This window comes from Aythya marila (genome assembly GCF_965140915.1).
Source record: "Aythya marila genome assembly, chromosome: 3".
In the NCBI taxonomy this organism is placed as follows: Eukaryota; Metazoa; Chordata; class Aves; order Anseriformes; family Anatidae; genus Aythya; species Aythya marila.
The window spans coordinates 78,494,982-78,517,035 of NC_139044.1; the positions used below are offsets into that span (position 1 = coordinate 78,494,982).

Below are 22,054 nucleotides of genomic sequence, written 5' to 3' on the forward strand. Positions count from 1 at the left end.
AGTAAGGTCTTTGCAGATTTAAATAACATACATTGTCAGGAAAGTGGAAGACATATACTATGGGTGGAGAAAAATATTTCTGTCCCCTGTGGTTTTAAATTGCTTCAAAAAATAGAGAAGCATAGATCATGAGCAACGTATGCAAAGTCTGCATTAAGCAAAAGGAAAGGAGGAGTGCGTATAATGGTCTGTACCATTCCAGAGAGGTTCAAAGATGGTCTAGATCCAGAATTCAAAGGCTAGTTAGTTGTGTCCATGTGAACACAGAAATATGAGGGGAGTGGTATTCTTGTTGTAGTGAAGTGCCACAGGTGGGAACTGGACTGGAGAAAGGTGAGCAAGCAAGAATGCAATGTTAACATGTAAGATGAATAGAAATGAAGGCATGAATGGAAGCTATTAGCAGAGATGCAAGCATTGGAGTAAGTTTATTTCAGAAAATGACATCATGTTATGCCCATCCTACAACAACATCTTTAGAAGAATGTTTGTATATGAGGCGGCAGAAGAGTGCAGAAAAGACCAAGACTCTCCTTTGGTCTCTTCTCAGACTTTCTTAAGGTACAGAAGGTGCGATAGGGATGATAGCAGACAGGGTAATGTGTGTGGCTTGGGGTAGAGGTTTGGGTGATGCTCTTACAGCTGTGATCTAATGCAATCGTGAGGGCGTAGAAACTCCGGTGGTGTTCCCAACCCCCTTCCTTCTCTTGTCAATGTGCTTGCCATTACCTGTACCCAGAGCAGCTGTCAGAGAAGCTGACCCTTTTTGATTCAGGGTTTATCTTCCCTGTTGATCCACTGTGGCCACAGTGGCTCATACCTGAGTGTGAATCAGGAACCTGAAAGATGGAGGCTGTATGGTGTGGCTGGAAGCACCTGCCAGTCTCCGTATCCTGGCCTGGTAGGTGGTCACTCATCCTGGAACACATCGTTTGTGTGACCCAGCCTGCCTACAGAGGCCTATCTCCTGTCCTCAAACCCTACCCAAGAGAAAAGGCTGAGCAACCTGTTTCTATGGGAACTTCACAGACACCCAGGGCCCTAAGCCCCAGATGCCTCCACCCACAGGCTCACAAAGCCAACACGTTTCTTGATAATTGCGTGCTACAAAGCACTGAGTGGGCAAAGGCACAAAGTACTGATGCCAAAAACTGTGAGGACCTTAGCATGGAGCTGAACATTAGGAGCAGAATAATAAATACCTCATTTCACAGTTCAAGGTGCTGGCTGAAAGACTACAGGAAAAACAAATGAAACTTTGGTTTGAACAGGCCCAGCTATAAGGTACTATTCTGGTTGAGGAGTATTTTGTGGGGACTGTGTCCAAAGAAGTCATGCCACTAACTCCAGGGATAAACTTGAGGTTTATCAGGTCAGCCAGCAGTAGGAATGGCTGCCTGGCTGCAAGGCCATGCATTTGCAAGCAGTGAGGTGGCACAGATTAAAGCTACTTTTCAGTAGATTTGGAGTATTTGTTTTAACAAATAATGCTATCTTAAAGGGCCTGTGCAAGGGAATACAAGATAAAATGTATAGTTTTAAAATAATATTGACAAAATAAGCTTTATTTTTGTTGGTTTTAATGGGAGTGCCTTTCTATTGTAGATAGATGCTTCCAAGAGTAGGTCAAGTTTCTGCAGGTAAGCCTGGTGGAAGTCTGCCCTATGAGATAATGACCCCTTCAGAAGACAAAAGTGAACTGGCACCATGTAGCTCATCATAATCCCAGGGGGATTAAGGGTTATTACAAACCAAAGCAGGTGATGCTTAAAAACGGGTTTGTGGAAGGAAGGACACAAGAGCTGCCTGGTTTGTGGCCTGTGTTGATTCACTACTGCTTCAGGATAGCCGTGAGCTCTTACGTAGTTTAACATCAGCCTTTAAGGAAAACTTTGGTGGCAAGGTGTGTGCCTTTATCCCAACTTTGTGGGTGAGTTATTGTCAGTAATTTATAACTGCGATGCTGCCTACTAGGCTGAGTCACAGGTCACAGACCTTTTGTGCCAAGCAGTATGCAAAAGGCAGTCCTGGTCCTTAAAAACTGTAATCTTTACTCTCCCAACATGAGAGACTGAGCAGATGTCAGGAGGGATAATTTGTCCCTTTTATTTCAGCACTCCTAATTCTGTATTTTAGCGTTTGTAAAAGAGCTGAGATTTAATCTGTATTAAAGCAATGGGAATTATGAATTTGAGCCTGAAGTGAATAAGACTCTGTCATGTACCCAGTTATAATTGTTTGCTGTGTATTTTCCATAGGAATTTTACGAGATCAGAAGTGGCATATCTGCCTTATAGGTTAAGATAGCTAGTTTTGTTTAAAAAAAAAAAAAAAAAAAAGCTGCTGGCTGCAAGATTCTTCTCATTTCTAATTAGACTTCTAAAGATCTTGTTACTTATGCTTTCTGTGATCTAAAGGATACAAATTACAGCTACTTGAGGAATTTCTTCTTTAATTAAAAAATAACACTTCATCGCTTCTTGTAACACAGATACTTTGTTGGAAATTAATTGAGGAGACTCGTGTGTTTAATTATACTGCAGTTAGATTGCTATCTAGTGATACTCTTTTGCACCTGGATTTGGGAAAATACAGCAAAATGATCCTTTCTTGGGAGAGGAAGGTTATTAAATCATGCCATTAAGCTTCTGTGATTTTTGATTCAGTGAAGCAGATGTGTGAGCTTAATTATACAGTTGGTGGCATCACAGTCACTTCTGCCAGCTGAGGATGGCACCCAAGATGCCTGTCTGTTCTGAGATTGGAAAAATGCACCTCTCTGTATTTTTAGTGTGAAAGGGTGGGTTTAAAAATTTAACTGACAACTTCCACCTCTGACTGCCAGCGTTTCCATGTCATAGCTCTTATCTTTCCCTACATTTCTTATTCTCGATTCTGATTATATATGCTTTATTCCTTCATTTCTGTTATGCAGTCTTAGAGCTTCTAGAGTACCTAATTTGTAGAGAACAAGTCTCCTTTGTGACTCAGTGTCATCCACTTTCTCATTCCCTATTATTCCATCGTGACTTCATCTTCTTTCTTTTTTTTTTTCTTTTTTTTCTTTCTTTCTTTTTTTTTTTTTTTTTTTTTTTTTTTTTCTGTTCTGCCTAAAGAAAGGGAAGAGATGATAGCCCTTCCACTTGTGGCATCTTTTTCTCTCCCTTGACCTCATGGAAGGTTGTGCAGAATGATCAATAGAATGCACAGTAAGTGGTACAATACTGTCATTACTTTCAGTATTGACATAATAGAGGCATCTGCTGTCTTTAAACTGTTGCATTTCACAACAATTGCTTTGTATTTCCATAGCTACAGCATAGAAAGCAATGTCCCCGTTGTCTTCCCCGGGTAGACAGGATTATTATTTTATACAAAGCAAGCTAGATATTTTTGGATAAAATGCTTAATAACATGACAGCCAAACATTTCTGGATGTTTCAGCTAATTATTTTGTTTGGAAAATCAGTTTCTAGGTTGAAGCTTGGTACCTACTTTTAGTAAGTGATATGTATATACATATTTCTGCTATTATTGCTGATCTCAATTATGTATTGCATTTTTTTTTCATTTTTTTTAGGATGATTATCAAATCCTTTACCAATGTGTGTGGCTTCTCAGTGTAGTGGTCAAGCTGTGGAGATGGTTCTCTGCCAATTAATTTTTGCACAGGTTGTCTTCCTCCACTGGCCAACTGTGTTAGTGGGGAAAAATAACATAGTGAGATCCTCAAAGTATGATTACTTTTCTGTTTTAGAAAAAAAAAATGAAAGTGAAGAATTAGCACACTACAACTGGCTGCTTAACCAGGGACTTCAAATAAAAGTGTTCCTTTGGAAACCTGACAGACTGTTTCACAGTTAGGGATAGATGCCTGGTTTGAGGGAGTTAAGAGATGGGATGGAAAGCCTAAGGTCTGTAGTGAGCTGCTCCAGAGTGACTGAGAACATTTTTTCTAAGATAGTCAGCTGTGTCCAAGAGCTCTTGAACACCCAAAAGCTGTGCTCCCTCCTTCTCCTTCACACTATGCTGGGCCCAAAGCCCAGTGGAGAGAGGAAACGAAGAGATTTGCCCATCCATATCTACTGCTATGGGGAGCATACTTGAAGAAGGGAGATTGAGCCTCCTTGCTCACAGAAAGGGGGCTTTATGCCTTTGGTCAATGTGACCAGTGTGGCTTGAGTTCTTCCCTCTCTGAACCAAGATAAACCCAGCCTCTAGTTTTATTTCCCGGTCATAGCCTCAAAACCAGTCTTCCTTGAGTTCTAAGTCCTCTAGGAGAAAGACAGTCTGCATGGTAATTGTGAAGTTCAAGCAGTTTTAGACTTTTCCACAGACTGAACCAAACACAGAAAAGATCTTCCTTCATGTTCTGTCTATTCTAGTTGGATTAAATGAAAGTGTATCTTCCCATTTAGATCCTCCTGTAGTAACAGAAGCATAGAAGAGGTCCTGGAAATCTTTGCAATATTTTTTTTTCTGATCTTTTTTTTTTTTTTTTTTATGGTACAGGCTTCTAGGCCCCCTTTCTCCCCCCACCCCCCCTTAATCTATATATGTGGCATTAATTCTACATTATAAAGAAGATCAAAGATACTAATGCAATGTCTGGACAGTGCCTTTGTTCTACTTACCATTTCATCCCTTTGAAGTTTTAATTGCAATTTAAATTTGTAAACAATTTTTTTTCTAATATTAAATAAGACAGAGTTGTGCATACCTTGCTATGCTGTTAGCTGCAATATAATGACATGGCAAAAGAAGCTGAAATGTTATTTTGCTTAGTCCAAGAGTTACGCAATTAGAAGATGTTTTCTTCCCTTGATATGAATACTAGATAGCGAGGTAAGTATGCTATTTTTAACAGGTCAGGAAACAAAAAATTAGAGCAGTAAAAGGACTTCAATACTCGACTGTTTTGTTAAAGTAAAGGATCATGTTCTATTTATTTCCCTGAAATAAATGCTGGGGAATGTACACAAGCAAAAAATTTGTTGTTCTTGCCTTTAACTTTGTTGTCACTGTGGTTAATACAGCAGACATCACGGCCAATAATGTGATGTGTTTCTAACAAGGTCAATGTATAAGAATTAGCCTGATAGTTATACTGTAATAGTGCCTGTAATGGTGCCTCCTAGAGTTGAGCCTTGATCAGGCTTCTGTGTTGAGCCTGATAGTAAACAGAAGTACAGAGGAGGCAGTGAGGTCTTGTTAGCTGACCATGGAGTATGAGAGGTGGTAGGTTTGTAGAATAGGTTCCAAGATTGCTTCTGCTCCTTCAGTGTCTCTTGTGTGATTAATTGATTGATTTTTTTCCCCATGAAGGAGAATTGCTGGGCACCAGACACAGCAACTAAGATTGAATTCAGGAGAAACATGAATGGCTTGATCTGGACAAGATAGAGTAGCAAGTAGACGCTACTAAGTGGTGCTGTGTGGACTCCCCCTGCCTCTTTTCTCATGTCCAACCTGTTGGTGGCCTACTGGAATGAGACTTTACATTAGCTGAATGCTCAGAGATCAGTGTGTAAAATATTGTTATGCTGGGAAAGGACATGAGATACAGGATGCTGTGAATTCCAGTGATGGCTGGTAATCTGCTAGGTAAAGCTCCAAATTAATCCTGGGAAGCTTGCAACACCTGTGCTATGAAGTGAAGTAAAAAGGCATTCAGCCTCCCAATAACCTCTGCTATTCTACACAAGTGGAAATTTCATTCCCAGGTCCAAATCTGGGTATTGGTATGATTTTGGAATTATACCAGCTGTGCATCTGAACATATTTAATAACCTTAACAATCCTAACAGGTTTTTTTTGTTTTTGTTTTTTCTTAAACCATGGCTAGAAACAAGGCATGGTATTTGGTATTTCTTGGAAAAGTGGGGAAGGAGAGCTGGGAATTCAGCATGAATGCAATTCCTCCAAGAAGAAGCACATATATTCTAGTTGGGAAAAGGAAGAACATTGGGAACATCAGAGCAATCAAGACCAGTCTTTTTTTTTTTTTTTTTTTTTTTTTTTTTTTTTTTCTCTCTCTGATTCTGCTGTGAAGTATCCCTCAAATTAGATTTCAATCTCAGCTGTGTTCAGCTCCCTCCCCATAGTGACCAATACTCCATGGCTCATAACTATGAGCTGTGCATCCTTATGAGAGTAGTACTTGTGGATGGGCTTATAGGCTTATATGACACCCTTAGAGTGCACTGGGGGGTGATAGGCTGCTTCTTGGAAAGCTGCCCTTGGAGGATAGCTCAGTTATCATTAGACACTCACAGTATTTCCATCTGTGTAGAGGTTCTAGTTGCAAATGTGAGAGATGGCAGAATCTGTAGAGAGAAAGCAATGATTGGGAGAAATTTTCTGCTATCCTTTGCAGAGCATGACAATGCAGAGATGCCCACAAACTCCAAGCAACTGGTATATGCCTTGATCCAAAGCAGAAGTACTAGTTCAAGGCTCAAGAGCAGTATATTATGTGATGATAGTATATGTGCCTGAGCTGATAAGCATCACTAACTACAAGAAAGGAAGTCTATTGATGCAGCTGTAGCCTGAATTTAAGCTGGCTGATAGAGCCATATGTTGAGCTCCATTTCAAAAATAAATATGTCCTAATTGTAACAACTCTGCTTGTGGTAGCTGTGTAATCGATGGCATTGTGAACGCAGACCTTGACTTTCATTTAGCAAGATTAATCCTTCAGCATAATGCATTATTATGGACTGGTCTGGGGACAATCAGATGTTTTATGGTCGTAGAATTACGTTTGATTCAGGCCAGTGAAATCAGTTTGTCCTGGTGTCAGCTGGGATAGAGTTAGTTTTCTTCCTAGTAGCTGCTGTGCTGCTGGGTTTTGAAATTGGGAAGAGCACAGTGCTGATACCAGAGGGATGTTTCAGGTGGTGCAGAGCAGTGCTCACACAGAGCCAAGGCCTCTCCTGCTGCTGGTGCTGCCTGGCCAGTGAGGAGGCTGGGGGTGCCCCAGGAGCTAGGAGGGGACACGGCCAGGACAGCTGGCCCAGGCTGCCCAAAGGGATGTCCCACACCATGTGGCATCATGTGGAACAATAAAACTGGGGGTTGGCTGGGGTGGGGGTAGGGAGCTGCTTGTGCTCTGGGTGGGCATTGGTCCATGGCTGGTGAGCAACTGCATTGTGCATCGCTTGCCTTGTATATTCTTTATTAATATTATTATTATTTGTCCTATTAAACAGTCTTTATCTCAACCCACAAGCTTTTACTTTTTTTTTTTTTTCCTGATTCTCTCCACCATCCCACTGGGTGAGGGGGAGTGAGTGAATGGCTGTGTGGTGCTTAGCTGCCTGCCAGCTTAAACCACAACGCAGTTAACTTCAACAATCAGAGTAGGAATCCTAGTAGAGTAGGGTTATTTTAGTGTGCCTACTTTTGTGAGCGTTCTGTTTTCAGCTTTAGTTTCCTGCACATAAAACCAGTTGGCAAGTTGTTAACAATAATTCTGACTAGGCTTTTATTTGTCAGTTCATGTGGAAAACTGTTAGCTGTTGGGAAATTTTGCAACTTTGAAATTTTATGCTTTCTATCTTTTGTCAGATAGGGTCCTCACTGGAAGTTAATGAGTAATAAGTATTTCTCTAATTCTGTAAATTAGGAGAAGGAGTAACTTACATTAACTTTATAGCTTCCCCATACTTTCTGTGGGCTGTTGTGAAAACAGAGCCTTGAAATGTTACCTGACTGGATTTGTGACCTCCCAACAAGTGGTCTTTTTGTCTGCATTTTGCACAACTGAAATCAAAGCAAACCATTCAGGGCCTGGGATTCCATTGCAAGGGAATGAGACTTGACAGGGTATCCAGAGACTTGAGAGCAAACATGGGTAATTTAATAGAAAATAGCCTGCCTGTACTTTGCACAAACTGTTCGTTGTGGTCATATAAAATAACCAATAAAACTGATATTTTAATAAGCAGCTAGTGATCATTTGAATAGTATTATTTAAAGTAATCTAAAGTTAAAGGAAAAGATGGGTTTTACGCAGTGGTCAGCAAACGCAAATCTAAATGCACAGCAAAGACTAGCATATCTCAGTGCTGCAGCCTTCTGGCGAGAAAGATTTGCCTGATATATCAGTATAGTATATACCTATATAGATGTTGATATGTTTAATTCCAGGTGAATTAGAAACCAACTAAGTTCTTTCTACCGCCAAAGAAAAAAACATGAAACAACCAAGAAAAGCTCTGTGTTTGTCTACTTGGTTGCAGCAATTTTCTATAAAGTGTATGTCTGCACATCCATACAGGTGAAGGTCTGGATTAATAAAATGCCTTTTTTTTTTTTTTCTTGGGCAAAGTACGTAATTGCTGGAATTGAATGTACGTGGTCAAGTATAAAAATGCAATGTTATCGTAAAATTCTAGCTTTAGATGACTAAATATAGCACTTTATATTGTAGAATAATACTAGATTCTAGGATTAGGAAGGAACTGTTTAGATCAATCAACTCATCCTTGTGTATGTTTTCATGAGTTGCTAGATTAAGTGTGTTTAACAAAATGTATAGCTAGCTTAAACACACTAAATAGTATCGTACCTCATTCCTTGATTCTTAATTACTCAGGCAGTTAATTGGAGAATACAGGAGTTCACTGAGATTCCTAATTCCGTTATGCTTCTGTATCTGGTACATCTGTAACTGATGTCTGAAAGATGTATTGCTGCCTACTTGAAAGGACCCTACAGGCAAGGTGGGGTGGAGGCTGAGCTTCTTGCACAAAGCAGAAGGTGGAAGAATGCTTTGTGCTAGCAATACTAGCAATAGGAGCTGTTTTACTACCAAAATCAAAAGTCACTCTTACTTGTATCGGTGTGAATCTCGCTGAAGGTTCCTTTTCTCCCTGGGGGCTACAACATTAAGCTGTTTTATGAGTAGGAAAATCTCTGTAGCATAATTTCCTGTGAATCAAGCTAATGCTGTAGTTTCCCCAGGGGCTGTGATGAACTCCCCTGGTCAGGTGCTGCAGGAACCTGGCAGGAGGCATGCTCTGCTGGAATGGATGCCGTGGTGCTCAGAAGTGCAAACTTGGCCATTTTTTCTGTTGTAAAAGAGATACTACGAATGGCCTTTCTTCTCTGGTTTCTCTGATGACTCATAAAAGAACGAGCACATCTAGTATTCTGTCTGTCTGTGAAATCACTTTACATCTTCTCTACCAACTGACTGTTTTCATTAAGCTTGTTATAAGAGAGCTCTAACTCTGTCTGAGGTCTAACACAGTAGTCAGTGGTTATTAGAGGGGAAATAGGGATGGGCACTTAAGTCAAAAAAAGAAAAGAAGGAACAAATTCTTGTTAACCCTACTTGCAGACTGCCTTGCAATTGCTTGTGGACACTCAAATGTCTAGGGGTTAAGTTCCTTTATTCTTTATTCCTCCATTTCCTAAGCTGAAGAGAGACAAACTAGAGAGAGTCTGTGAGGGCAGCCCCAGACACTGAAGAGATCAGGTCAGATTCAAGAAAGGTATTTCTGTTGCTCAGGTGGGGAATAAACTGGGAAGTTCAGATGAGGTAGCACCAGAACTGGAACATCCTACCTGTGCTGATAGGCCTGCCCCAGGACTGAAGTGGTTTGTCATAAATGGTGAGGGGATACCACTGAAGATGTCCACAGAATAGAGTGGAATGGCAGTGGGAGGTGAAGTTGAAGACTGAAAGCAGCTTCTTGGGGGGGAAACAAGATAAAACAACCAAGGATCGTGAAGGAAAGGCAGAGACTGAGAAGAGCAATGGAGGAGTCAGAGAGTAGGTTGCTAACAGGTTCCTTGTGCTCATGTGAGAAGTTTAAGAATTGAGATTAGTTGAAAGAAGACCAAGACACACAGTATGGTGGAGAGACGTTCAGACTGGAAGTCTGAGGTGACTGAAATAAAGCCGATGCAGAAGGACAGGGACCATTAGGGAGGACTGTGGTAGAGGCTTTAGAAAGAAGGTGGAGGCTGAGGGATCAGAATAGATTTTAGGGGACTTGAGGCTTGTGCGAGAAACAAGATCAGAATTGTGACAGGCACTGGGTAAGGTTGCAGAGGGTCATTAAGAAGGTTGACGTGCATGTGCATTTTTTTTTTTGGAATGGATTTTTATTTCAGTAATATTTTGAAGATCAAACTTGACCATTTGGTCTAATGAAATCTTACTCGATCTTTGGTGATTTTGGTCCGTGCTGGCTTCCACGTATCTGTCTATCCATTGTCTAACAGTTCTAGCCTCTTAACCTAGGCAATCCCAAACTAATACTGTCCCTTAAGTACAGATCTGTCTCCTTTTTAGCTTAAGTATCAGCTGGTCCTAGATCTCCTTATCTCATGTCTTCTACTAATTCAGCCCCAAGACTTCCCTTAAGAGTTTTCAACCTTAACCCTGTTGGCCCTAAGATTCACCCCAGTATTTCCAAGAGCTGTACTTGTACTGCTGCTCCCCCATCTGTGAAGAAAAGGAGACTGCTGCCAGGACCATGGGGGAGTAAGCTTAGCCTGATTCCCATAGCAACTCTGTTAATCCTCAAAAAAAAATAAATCAAACAATTGTGTTTAGGATGGAGTGGGGCTAATAAAGGTAATTTGGGAGCATTCCTACTGAATAAATGTGCTTTTCTTTTGTTGTGACTTTGGCAATCTAGGATATCCTGGCAAGTTGATTTTTTGGGTAATAGCAAAGGTAAGAACTTCTTTTAAATGCTTTCTTCTTTTTAAAAGATTTTTGTGCCTATGGGTGGTGCTCAACTTTTGCATATGGTGCCAGACAGGGGTTCAGCACCTGTGTTACTTCTCTTTCTCTTCCCACTCATGGGAGGTTGTAATTAGTAAGACTGAGTTTGCCACATTGTGCTCTGCGGTGAAGCTGCTGCAAAGAATCAAATCTGTTCTATTCTGTTAAATAGGAGGAAATCCAGGTACACTGTGGGTGTCTATATGGAAGAAATGATGAAAGGCTGGAGGGAGTTTTGCTTTCTTCTTTTTATTTTTGCATACTGAATGAAGTACTCGGTTTCATGTTGTTGAATACTCTTGGCTTGCTGCTTGTAACCTCTACTCCCTAATGTCAAAACTTAGTTAAAGTCTAATCTCTGTGGAAAAGAGTATACGGATGTCTGTGGAGGCCTGAAATAAGTTAGTCTCTCCTGTATTAAAGAGCACACAGATGTCAGGAGTCAACTGAGATGGCTGGTTAGCCAGCTGAAGAACTGAAATACAGGGAAAAATGCTGTTTGATTTGTAGCCTGGAGGAAAACTTTCTTCTACAACAGGAACAGATTAAGAACTTCAAAACAAGTTCTAAAGGATTGTTTTCTGTTATGCTTTGCATTGTTTTGTTTGCAGACAATGAAGAATGAGAGGCTGCTATTTAGTGAGATCCCAGCTGCCACTCTTCTCTTCACTGAGTGTTTGGGAGATAGGTTATATTGTGGTTCTTCTGAATGTAATATACCAATTCCAGGTCTTGCAGACATTTTTTGTGAATAGTTTGGTTATCATACATACTGATGCTGATCTTGGACACACAGAAGAAGGTGGTGACTGGAGATACAATATAATTATTCTTCCTTTACAGGTTTAGATGAGGAATCAAGGTAAGTTTCTCTCTAACATTTAGAAATTTGCAAGCAGGAGGTATGGCATTTCCTTCTGCAAACTATGGCCACCTGCAAGGTTCTCAAATTGTCACAGAGGTATTCTTAAAGCAAATCCTGCTTGGTAATATACTTCCTGTATTGCTCAATGTGCTATTGCCACTATTCACATACGTGATCCACATTAATCAACTTTATTTTTTTTTTTTTTTGAAGAAAACCAGGGCTTTTTAGTTATTGTTTTGTTTGGATTTGGTTGGTTGGTTTGGTTTATGCTTTTTTTTGTTTTTCTGTATTAGAAAAAAAAAAAAAAAAAAGATGTCTTGCTATGGACTGGTGGGATCCAAGGTGATTGTCTTCTTGGAATGAGTGGTGCTTTAACATATTAAGTTGCTTTTATTACGGCAGTTACCATCTAATACTTCCAATTGTTTTTCAAAAGTAAGAAGAAGCAGAATGCTCATGACCTTTAGCAGGCAAGCATTGTTTTGTAGTTAACTTCTTTTTTTCCTAGTGGGTGAATATTACAGCATTCTTTGCTTTTAGAGGATGTCAATATTACGGTTGAAATAACTGATAGCAATTGTTTTAACTTTTTAACTCTTTACTTTAAGGTCTATTGGAAACCCAGGCTTTGAATGAGGCAGATGAAGACATGGTCACTGATGTTGATTTCACCAATATGATCTCTGAAGAAGAAAAAGAAGAGTTAAAAATTGAGCTGGCCAAGGTAATGAATTTGAATTTCTGTGAGTATTAATATTTCTACTTCCTTTAACTGAAATATATTCATTGTAGGGTGAAGTACACATCATAAAAATTGCTCTTCCTTTGCATAAAACTCTTCCAGCGTACAATAATGTGAAACAATTATTTTCCTTAGATGTTTTTGGAATGTTAGCTATCTTTTACCTGATGATTATAAAGCTAAATATGCCATTTTAGTCAACAAAGGCCATTTTTCTTTATTTATAAATCTTCTACAAAAACTGGAAGGTGTTCCTCTATCAGATCTATGAAATTGTTGTTATGGTGGTGTGACACCCAATAGAAAAGATTCTTTGTATGGTGCTCAAAGGAAAAGATGCTGCTGCTGGTTACAGACAAGACTGATGATGATTGGCACAGTGGTTCTGTTTTCTTCATCACCGATGTGTCTGGAGACAGTTGCAATTTTGATTTGCATTTACTATTTTCCTAAATAAAGAACTTCGGGACACCATGAAAAGGTTTAAAAGTAGTACTTAATAAAAGAAATAATGGGAGAAAAAAGGTGTGAGCTCTGTGGTCTTTTGATTACAAAGGTTAAGGTGATTGTCTAGATTCAGCCTCTGATCAGAGTGCTCTGTGAAGTGTTTGCTGCTATTGCACATGGAATGGGCTCATCCAGGAGACAGCTCTTTTGCTGAGAATAGCTCCTGTCTTTTGTATGACAGAAATATTTAAATTACTGTTATAATATTAAACACTCTAAGAAGTCATATTCCTAGTGACTCTCAAGTCATTTACCTTCAGTGCTGATTTAGGATTTTCTAGTGAAACAAAAAACAAAAGATTTTTTTCACCTCAATGTTACATTGAGCCTTGTTTCTGTGTTGTTAGTTACTTTTTACTTCTGTGCTGATCCTGTTACTTCAGTAAATTACAAGAGGATGCTGAAATTTTATGTACTCAGTTCATCACATAGCAATGAGGTAGGAATTGGCATGTTCATTATTGGCCTTTTGTCGGGATGAGAGGCACTGAGCACAACCTGGAACACAGGAGGTTCTGTCTGAACATCGGGAAGCATTTCTTTCACTGGTGGGTGACTGAGCACTGGCACAGGTTGCCTATAGAGGCTGTGGAGCTTCCCTCCTTGGAGATCTCCAAAAGCCACCAGGACATGGTCCTGGGCAACCTGCTCTGGGTGGCCCTGCTTCAGCTGAGGGGACCAGGGGGGCTGGACCAGTTGACCTCCAGAGGTCTCTTGCAATCTTAACCCTTCTTTTATTCTCTTCCCTTTTCTGAAAGGGACAGATGAGGTATATTAGAGAAGCAAGGAAGAAAAAACACTTCCAGCAGACATCTGAGAAAGATATGTTTCTCTCAAGGGAATTTGTCTGTAGCGTTTCTAGTTATATCTTGTGCATGCAGATTCCTGTGGGAGCTGAGAGTGCTCAGTAGCTCATGATAGAAATGCTTTAATTCCTGTACCAACACACAAATGAGAGATTGCCTTTCAAATATTGTAATCTTGGCTGACCTAGAAATATTATTTTTTTTAATTTGCTCACAGCAGTTTACTGGTATACAACTTAAGCTTAAAAACAAAACTGATAATTATGCTAAGAAAGGTTTGGAAAACTTCAACTCAGTGAACAAAGTCAATATTTAAGTGACGCTTATGATTCTCAGAAAAGACTTACAAAAACTGGTAAGACTCTTTCAGAAAGAAACCTCTGTGGCAATTGGGTAACGTTTCCTTTTGAAAAGCTGCTTGTCTTTACTTTCAAGCCCTGAGCTACCGCTACCAGTGGTAGTTTTGTTTTCTTCCGTATCCATATATGTTGGATAAGACTGTCTTTTTGAGCCTGTGGGATCGCCCTTTCCTCTTACTGCTCTGAAAGGTCCAAATCTTCCTTAATGCTGCAATCACTTAATATTTGATACAATGGGGAGCTGTTGTGAGGACCTGTTATGCTTGTATTTAAACAGCAAAATAAGTATCCGTGTTGTGTATCTGCTGTATATATTCTCCGTGTTTCATCCCTTATTCTCCTTCCCCTCTGGAATTAGGAGGGAAGCTAAAACTACTGTTTTTCTGACAGGTTTATTGTGTCCTCTTTTCTCCTGCTAGTAGTCTTTTTGTACTGGAAGCTTTTCAGAGTGTGGACTAACTCTGTTCTTCTATTTGTAGCATGGCTAATACAGCAGGGTTCTGAGTCTAATCAGGCTTTGGCATTTCTACAATACAAGTAAAATGAATACCTGTTGTAGGAATTTATAACAAGCATGTGAATTAATAGAGGTCAGTCTCGCACTTCAGAATAATAGCAGAAAATTGTAGCCCAAAAATTTTATGTAAGGCCAGAAGCTTGTTTGCAGAACAGATTTTTCTTCTCCTTCTTTGGTGTGAGGAGTGTGGTACTCCTTCGTCATGACTCCTGACTCATGACGAAGGCTGTGGTTTTGAGCTATTCCACTCACTGCTGTCTGTTGTCTTTCCATTAAATTTATCATTCATCTCCAGCTACTTGTTTCTGCCCCTCGTGCTGCACAGGCACAGGTATTTGTGCACCTCTCAGCAATGGATATAGAAATTGACGTGACTGAAAACAGCAGCTCGTATTTTCAGCCTGATGGCCTTTACATAGTTCAGTTCCCTCTGATGAGGAGGGCTGTGCAAATGCCCAGAACAGGATACTATGCATTGGGTGGTGGTGTGGTAGGAAAAAAGGATGCTTAGTCTAACTCAGAAATACATGATTAATTATGCTGTCTTGTCTTTTCTGCAGGGGCCCCTTAATATTTAATCACTTACTGCCTTGATTGTTAAAGCTAGCATAATAAATATTCAGCTTACTATTCAATTTACCATTCAAGCCTTTCATCTGTATTCTTACAAACAATGGCTGAATCTTTCCACCTCCACATTTTACATAGTACTATGTATGTTTCACAATACAGATAATGCTAATTTACATAATTCCTTATTAATAGCAGTTTATCCAAAATGTTCTGTTTTACTGCCTAAGTACTTTTTTTGAGCTGTTCTATGAATCTTTAATTTAAAAAAAAAAAAAAATGGGAAAGGGTTTATACTGGAAAATTAGTTTGCTGTTTTTTCTAGCATTCCACCATCTTAAAAGGATGTTAAACCCTTAAAATGTACAGAATCATAGAATCATTTAGTTTGGAAAAGACCTTCAAGATCATGAAGTTCAACCATCAACCTGACCTACCAAATCCTATCAGCAAATAATTTGCCCTAAAATAATCAAGAAAGGCAAAACAAGAGAAAATGTTTTCTTGTGTTTCTTTGCTGGAATTTACCATCTTCTTTCTATATTATTAGCCATTCCCAGATTTCAGAGAGATGTCTGTTTTTGTGGATCTATTCCTGAGATCACACCTTTGTGTGATTTACATGTCAGCTACTCACGGGAACTGTAATTTCTTAGGTGGTCAACTCTTTGTTTTTATGCATGATAAATACAATAATACAGGAAAGGAAAAACAGTTATTAACTGTGTTTCTTAAGACCACAAAAAGGGAGAAGGGAACATTGTCCCCATAGGATGCATCTGTATCCTTCTGACTGTTGCACTTAGAAAGAAGGGAGGCATAAGGACTTGAAGCTTGTGTTTCTGTTGACTTAAGCCCTATTTTCATAATACAACCTGCATTTATAGTAATGGACTTTTCAAAAAAAGTGATTCCTGACTTCCATGGGAGTTAGGTATGTAACCTGCTTAAATGCTTTCAAGATCCCACTGTAACTCCGTAATCCTTTCTACCTACTCCTGTTTTCAATCACTAATATCTGAGCACTTCAGGCTTCGTGTCCACTATTAGTTTAAAATGATGGAACTTGAGGAGGGCTTTGTCGGTTATAAACAAGTCTCTAATCTCTACAGAAAAATAATTTGTTATCTTTAACACAGTCAAAAATGTTCATGGTTGCTCCATTGAGCAAAGGGTTAATGCTTGATTAAGGCTTTACAGCTTTGTGTGTCTATTCAAGTGAACAGATGGAAGGACATTTTAATAGAAGCCTTTGAATGTTTATATATCCAGGTACCTAATGATCAGCCTAGTGCTACCCCAAATGGAAAGCATTAATGTTAAATTCGTTAACAATGTTATTCAGGCAAACTTGTGAGAAACAAATAAAGGGAGCTGCCAACTGCCATCTTAGGTGTGCTGAAATTTGTGATTTCTCCTTCCTGTAAGAATTGTACCAGTTATCCTCTTAGAATAGAAACTCATGCTGCCTTCTTGACAGCATTTCATTTGCAGGTTAGGGATATAATGCAGCATAAAGTATATGGGGAAAGAATAAAGCAATTTTGGGTTGTTTGGTGTTCTACCAGTGAAGTATTGGCCTCACAAGACTTGGTGTATGCTGCTATCTGCTTTGCTGAGGTCATGATTTTGCTTTGTGTTCGTAGTCTTGCTGCTTAATTTTCCTGAGCTTCTTGAATAATTTAGATAGCAGGTAGTGACAAAGGAGAAGCTGATAACTGGTGGATTAAAGGGTGAGATTTTTCAAAGAACAATGAGTTTGCAGCCAGTTTTACAGGGAAACAGAATGCATGAGTGTGTGAGATAAAAATAATGCTGGTATTGACATCCTAAACATAGCCCTGGAGGTCACAACTGATTCTACTGCTGCTTGCCTCATTCATTCCCTGCAGCCTATGGAGTTAAATCACAGGAAAACTGTCATTCCAGGGAACTTAGCATAAGGTAATCAGACACGTTACCATATGTTATCCTATTAACACATGGAGGAAGGAGCACAGTTGGTAAGGGAACTTACAAACCTGAAGTGAAAGGCAGCTGGTCTCATGTCACTTACCCTTGTTAACTTCAGTACCTCTGAGTGCTGCTTGTACAATTGGCTTAGGAGAATTCACACCTGTGCTTTCAGGAGTGCTGTCCAAGTGATAGGCATCCTGAGTCAATAGCTGACTGTTTCAGTGGTCCCTCTTCTTAGTCAAGTGTTCTGGTCATTGCCATGCTAAAGCTCAATTTTGTTTTAAACATGATTGAAATAACATCCACTGCACGGAGAATTGTTTGGGTTGAATGTCATCGTTACAACTTGAATTTACATGGTTAGGTTAATGACTATGAGCTCTGAAAATATTAATTTGCTGTATTTTTTAAATGATTCTATACTTCAAGTAATGCCTGTTTCTTCTTGTTAACAGTCTTCCTGCTATATATTTTCAATTTAATTTTCAAGTATGTAAGGCCTAAGCTATAAGGATAAAACATATGATACCCATGATACTCTTAACTCATATGGTATGTTATGATTTTTTTAACCTGCTCCTAAGAATTTTTATCAATTTTTACATAAGTGCAAGACTAGAAAAATGCACATTTGAAGTTAAAAGCCTGTTCATTCAAAGAGAAATAGCTACCTGAATTATCCAGTCTTCTTTTGTCCTGCTGATTCCCATTCCATTTGTGAATGAAAGGCTGATGTTTGAGATTCCTGATGCTCCTAAGGCAGATCTTGGTCAAGTTGATGAATAATGAATTCCGGACTGGAGAATTATTTCTGTCTTAATAGGTGCATGGGTACAGTAGTGCACGTGGGTGGCACAGTTAGAGTAAGTTACTTAGAACAGTAGTGCCAAACTTGTTCTGGACACTTGTGATCTCCACAAGTGCTTGAATCTATCTGCCTCTCTAGGCATCTACAAAAAAAAGCATGTTTGTGCAAAATTCATTTAATCTCCTAGCATAATCTGTGTTTATTTTGCCGTGAGAACAGGCTAACATTTCTTTCCTTTCTCCTTCCTCTTTGTTTCTCTCAGCTAGAGGATGAAATTTCAACTTTGCGGCAAGTATTAGCAGCCAAAGAAAAGCACCTGGTTGAAATTAAACAAAAGCTTGGCATAAGCCTGATGAATGAACTGAAGCAGAACTTTAGCAAAAGCTGGCATGACATGCAGACAACTTCTGCGTGAGTACAGACTGCACAAATTCCTTGTGATGTGTTGTGTAGCATGTTGTGGGTATTGCCTTGATGAGCCCTGGTATGAAATGTATCAGTAGGAATACCTGCCAAAAGGGGTAGATGACAGGAACAAATCCTTCAGGCTTCTCAGACCAAAGAGACTTGAAAAAAAGCCTTCCACAGCAGCAACATGCTTTGCTACTGTGTCACACCTCACCCTTGCAAAATCACAGCAGCTGAAGCTGTCATGGAACTGAGAAGGTTATCTGCATGTCCCATGACATGTTCCTACAGAGTCCTTACTAAGGAGAGAAAGAATACTTCTTTATCTCAGTGTGTTATGTATTTTGAAATTCCAAGACAGACAACGTAAAAGAAAGACTACTAAAATATTAGCAATCATTAAAAAAATATTACCATCATCTGAATTCTAAAGAACAACTGACAGAATCAGCTGATGTATGACCGTTGAATTCCTGGTTTTGTCTGTCCAAAAGAAACAACAAAAAAGGTTTTGGGGTAACTGTGCTATCTTTGAGGTTTTCTTAAGCCCTATGCACATCTTTTTTTTTTGTTATTTGCTAGCATTGTGGTCTTTGGCAAGTTGCGTATCCCAGCCTTGGCTTACCACTGTGTAGAGTGGGTAACTGGTCCACAAGAGTTCAATGAAACTCGTATGTGTAAGCAGCTTTAGGTTCTCAGGGTGAAAGGTAATGTAGAAATGTGAATTGTTAGTCCACTGCTGATGTTGAAATGCTTTTAACTTGATTTTTTTTCTTCTAGAACAAGACCAATTATACTGTGGCAGTCTGTAGTCTAACCCAGTTACTGCCTTCCAGGAAGGTGCATTTGAAAAAAGTCTGAAATCTTGGGTGAGGAAGCTGGGGAGGGATGTTATCTGAGTTGCATAAGAACTCTTAGCACAAACCTTTTGTCTAGGTTAAAGGAGTTAAAAATACACATATGGAAATAGTGATAAAACCTGTCCTGAATCTACCACAAAAATGCTTGAGTCTGGAATAAGTAGTGTTTTTTCTAAGTTTCAAACAATTTCTGTTCTGTGTCACTTATGTAAAAGCTGATTGAGAAATAGAGCATCACTGAGAGAGATTGCAAATAAAACTGTGAGTTCCAAAGATGCAAGAAATCCATCATAACTACTGAGGGGTTGGTCTCAGCCAGTACTGATCTTCGAAAATGTGAAAACACCGTATTCTATATTCCTCTAAAACTTTTTTGTCCAAATTAATAACAACATTGGTAGAAAGAAGAACTTAACTTTCATGAATTGCTGTCTGAAAAGTTACTTGTTTTTTTTTTATTTTTTTCGCAATTGACAACTGGATTTGAGATTCTTAGGGCAAGAGTGAGTTGCTCCATGCCAGAGGTGAGCTGGGAGTGAACAGCAAGGCAGGTAGGGCAGTGGCATCACCCATGATGGAGCAGTCCCACAGGACCTGAAGAAACAGAGCAGAGCAGGTGCAGTGACATTAAAAATGATTTAGCAGATAGCAGAGTTTCAAAATCAAAATATTTTACTTTAAATTGATTTTTTTTTTTTACCAAATTCCAAGACAACTTTTCATTTTCCTTTCACAGTGTTGACATTTTACAGAAGGATAAAGTGACTTTAATAGACTCTATTAGTATGGTATCTGCTACTCTTTAAGATGAGCTTTAGAAACAGCAAGCCATTAGGTGTTCAGTGACCACCTCAAGACCACCAACATTTAGGATTGAGCAGGAGTTCATATGTGCCCTTGAAAGTCCTATTATCCATAGTCCAACTGCTGTATAATTCTGGCTGACACTTACTGTACAAGTCACAGTAGTTCAGCATTCTTGAGAACGGATGTGTTAAGTAATAGAGATGATTCATTGTTGTTACACCAAAATAGTAATGGGGTAGTGTTACTCACCAATATTCTCTGACTTAGTACGGTTGAAAATCTTGCTTTAAAAAATAAAAGTTCAAAATATTTACATTCTTTTATTTTAGGCTTCTAAATCCACAATTAGTCATTTTAAATTCTGAAGAGCTGTGGTTTTAAGGAGTATAGTTTTGCTTTCACTGAATCTTATTGGGTTTTGTAGTTGCTATGTTTTTCTAGAAATTAAAACCACTTTTCTTTAATGGAGAGCTTTTCAAACCCACAAGGAACAATTAGGCGCTTTTTTTTTTTTTTTTTTTCTGCCAATAGTATTAATACTTTTTTTAAAGCCCTCTATTTAGGGATGTATTCTTAGGGCTAAAGTGGACTTAGAGACTCAGTACCTAACTCAAAGGATGGATGCCACCTGGAATGACTGAATATAACTGAATATAAACTTGAGATCCTGACTATTTTTAAGCATTTACAATTTAAAAGGTTGGCCAGGTAGTTTAAAAGTTAACATAGTGTTACGTATGTATGTCAGAAATTATCATTAAAGAATTCTGTTATGATTAAAAAAGGGGAAAAAAAATGTTTTCATGAAAAGGAGAAACAACTTGAGGTCAAGTAGGCTGATGTCCTTCATTCAAGATTATGGCAGGCTCAACATACAGTTCTGCACAAAGTCTGTTTCCTTGTCATTAATGCATGCTTTGGCGTATCCAAAAGCAATCCTAACCACTTCTAGTAAGACATTGTATTTGCTTTGTATTTCCAAAAGTAATGTGCAGCTTCTTCTGTATCGACCCAGGGTTTTTAGTCAGCTTTAGAGAAAAACAAAGAAAATCTTTGTTACAAACGTTGTTTGTAATGTTGTTCGCCTTTTTCAATCTTGTGTGAAATACACGTGGAAGTCATTCACTTATGATGTTGACCAGAATCATAATAAATTTTTCATGCTCCTTGTTCATTTCCTCTGCTATTCATCAATGCACTGATATTTAGTATAACGCATGTTAGGGAAGGTAGCAGGCTCAGCTGGTATGATTTCCCACACACGCCTTTTTAAAGATCAGGTTTTCAGTGAATAGAGGTGGGTGGATATTGTGTTAACTTTAAGCAATTCAGGTTTTTATTTATGTTTTAAACATAGATAATTCATTTATTTAGATGCTAGAAGCAGGATAATGTTGGTAGATTTCCAGGTTACTTATTTTAGCTTAAGGAGTCATTAAAAATATCTTTGCAGTGATATTTAGAGACCACAATTGAGCTTTTCTACTTAACATCCTGCTACAAAGGAAAGGTTTTATCTAACCTAAATACAGTGTGTTCACTTAGCTAAATCTTTTTTTATTGGTGGTGCTTCAATAAAGCTTTCACAGTGCTTTCTAGTCTTCGGTACTTCAGATTTTCACTGTGTAGTGCATACAGGTAAGATGACTGCCTCGAACCTCAACTGTTCTGTGATCCTGTACAAAATTAGGTTAAATATTTACAAAGGCAAAGTATAGAGATTATTTAGTCCAACTCCCCCTCTCAGAGCAGAGTGAACTAGAACAGGGTGCTCAGGACTATATCCAGTCAAGTTCTGAATATATTCAAGGCTGGAGGCTCTACAGCCTCTCAGGGCAACCTATTCCAGTGTTTGATCACCCTTACTGTGAGGAACCTTTTTCTTATTTTTAAATTGGCCTTTCCCTACTGAAACAGAGTAAGGATCTCGTCTTCAGCTACTCACTGAAAACTCAATGCACAAGCTTAGTTCTGCTGGTAGGGAACCTGAGGACAATTGTATGGATTTCCACAAATAGTGGGAACTCGTGTTTTGTAATTCAAATTTCTGCCAGGTGATGAGAAAATAGAAAGTAATAGTTACACTGCATGCGTTTTGG

At 39.0% G+C, this 22,054-nt stretch overlaps 1 protein-coding gene across 1 annotated transcript in view; it reads left to right on the plus strand.

Moving 5' to 3' along the window:
• Nucleotides 1-22,054, plus strand: part of TPD52L1 (TPD52 like 1) — a 55,198-nt gene that overhangs the window by 8,755 nt on the left and 24,389 nt on the right. Inside the window, exons 2-3 of the mRNA XM_082755715.1 lie at nucleotides 12,224-12,339; nucleotides 18,143-18,291. Coding sequence (XP_082611841.1) covers nucleotides 12,224-12,339; nucleotides 18,143-18,291 — 265 coding nt within the window. The remainder of the gene's footprint in view (nucleotides 1-12,223; nucleotides 12,340-18,142; nucleotides 18,292-22,054) is intronic.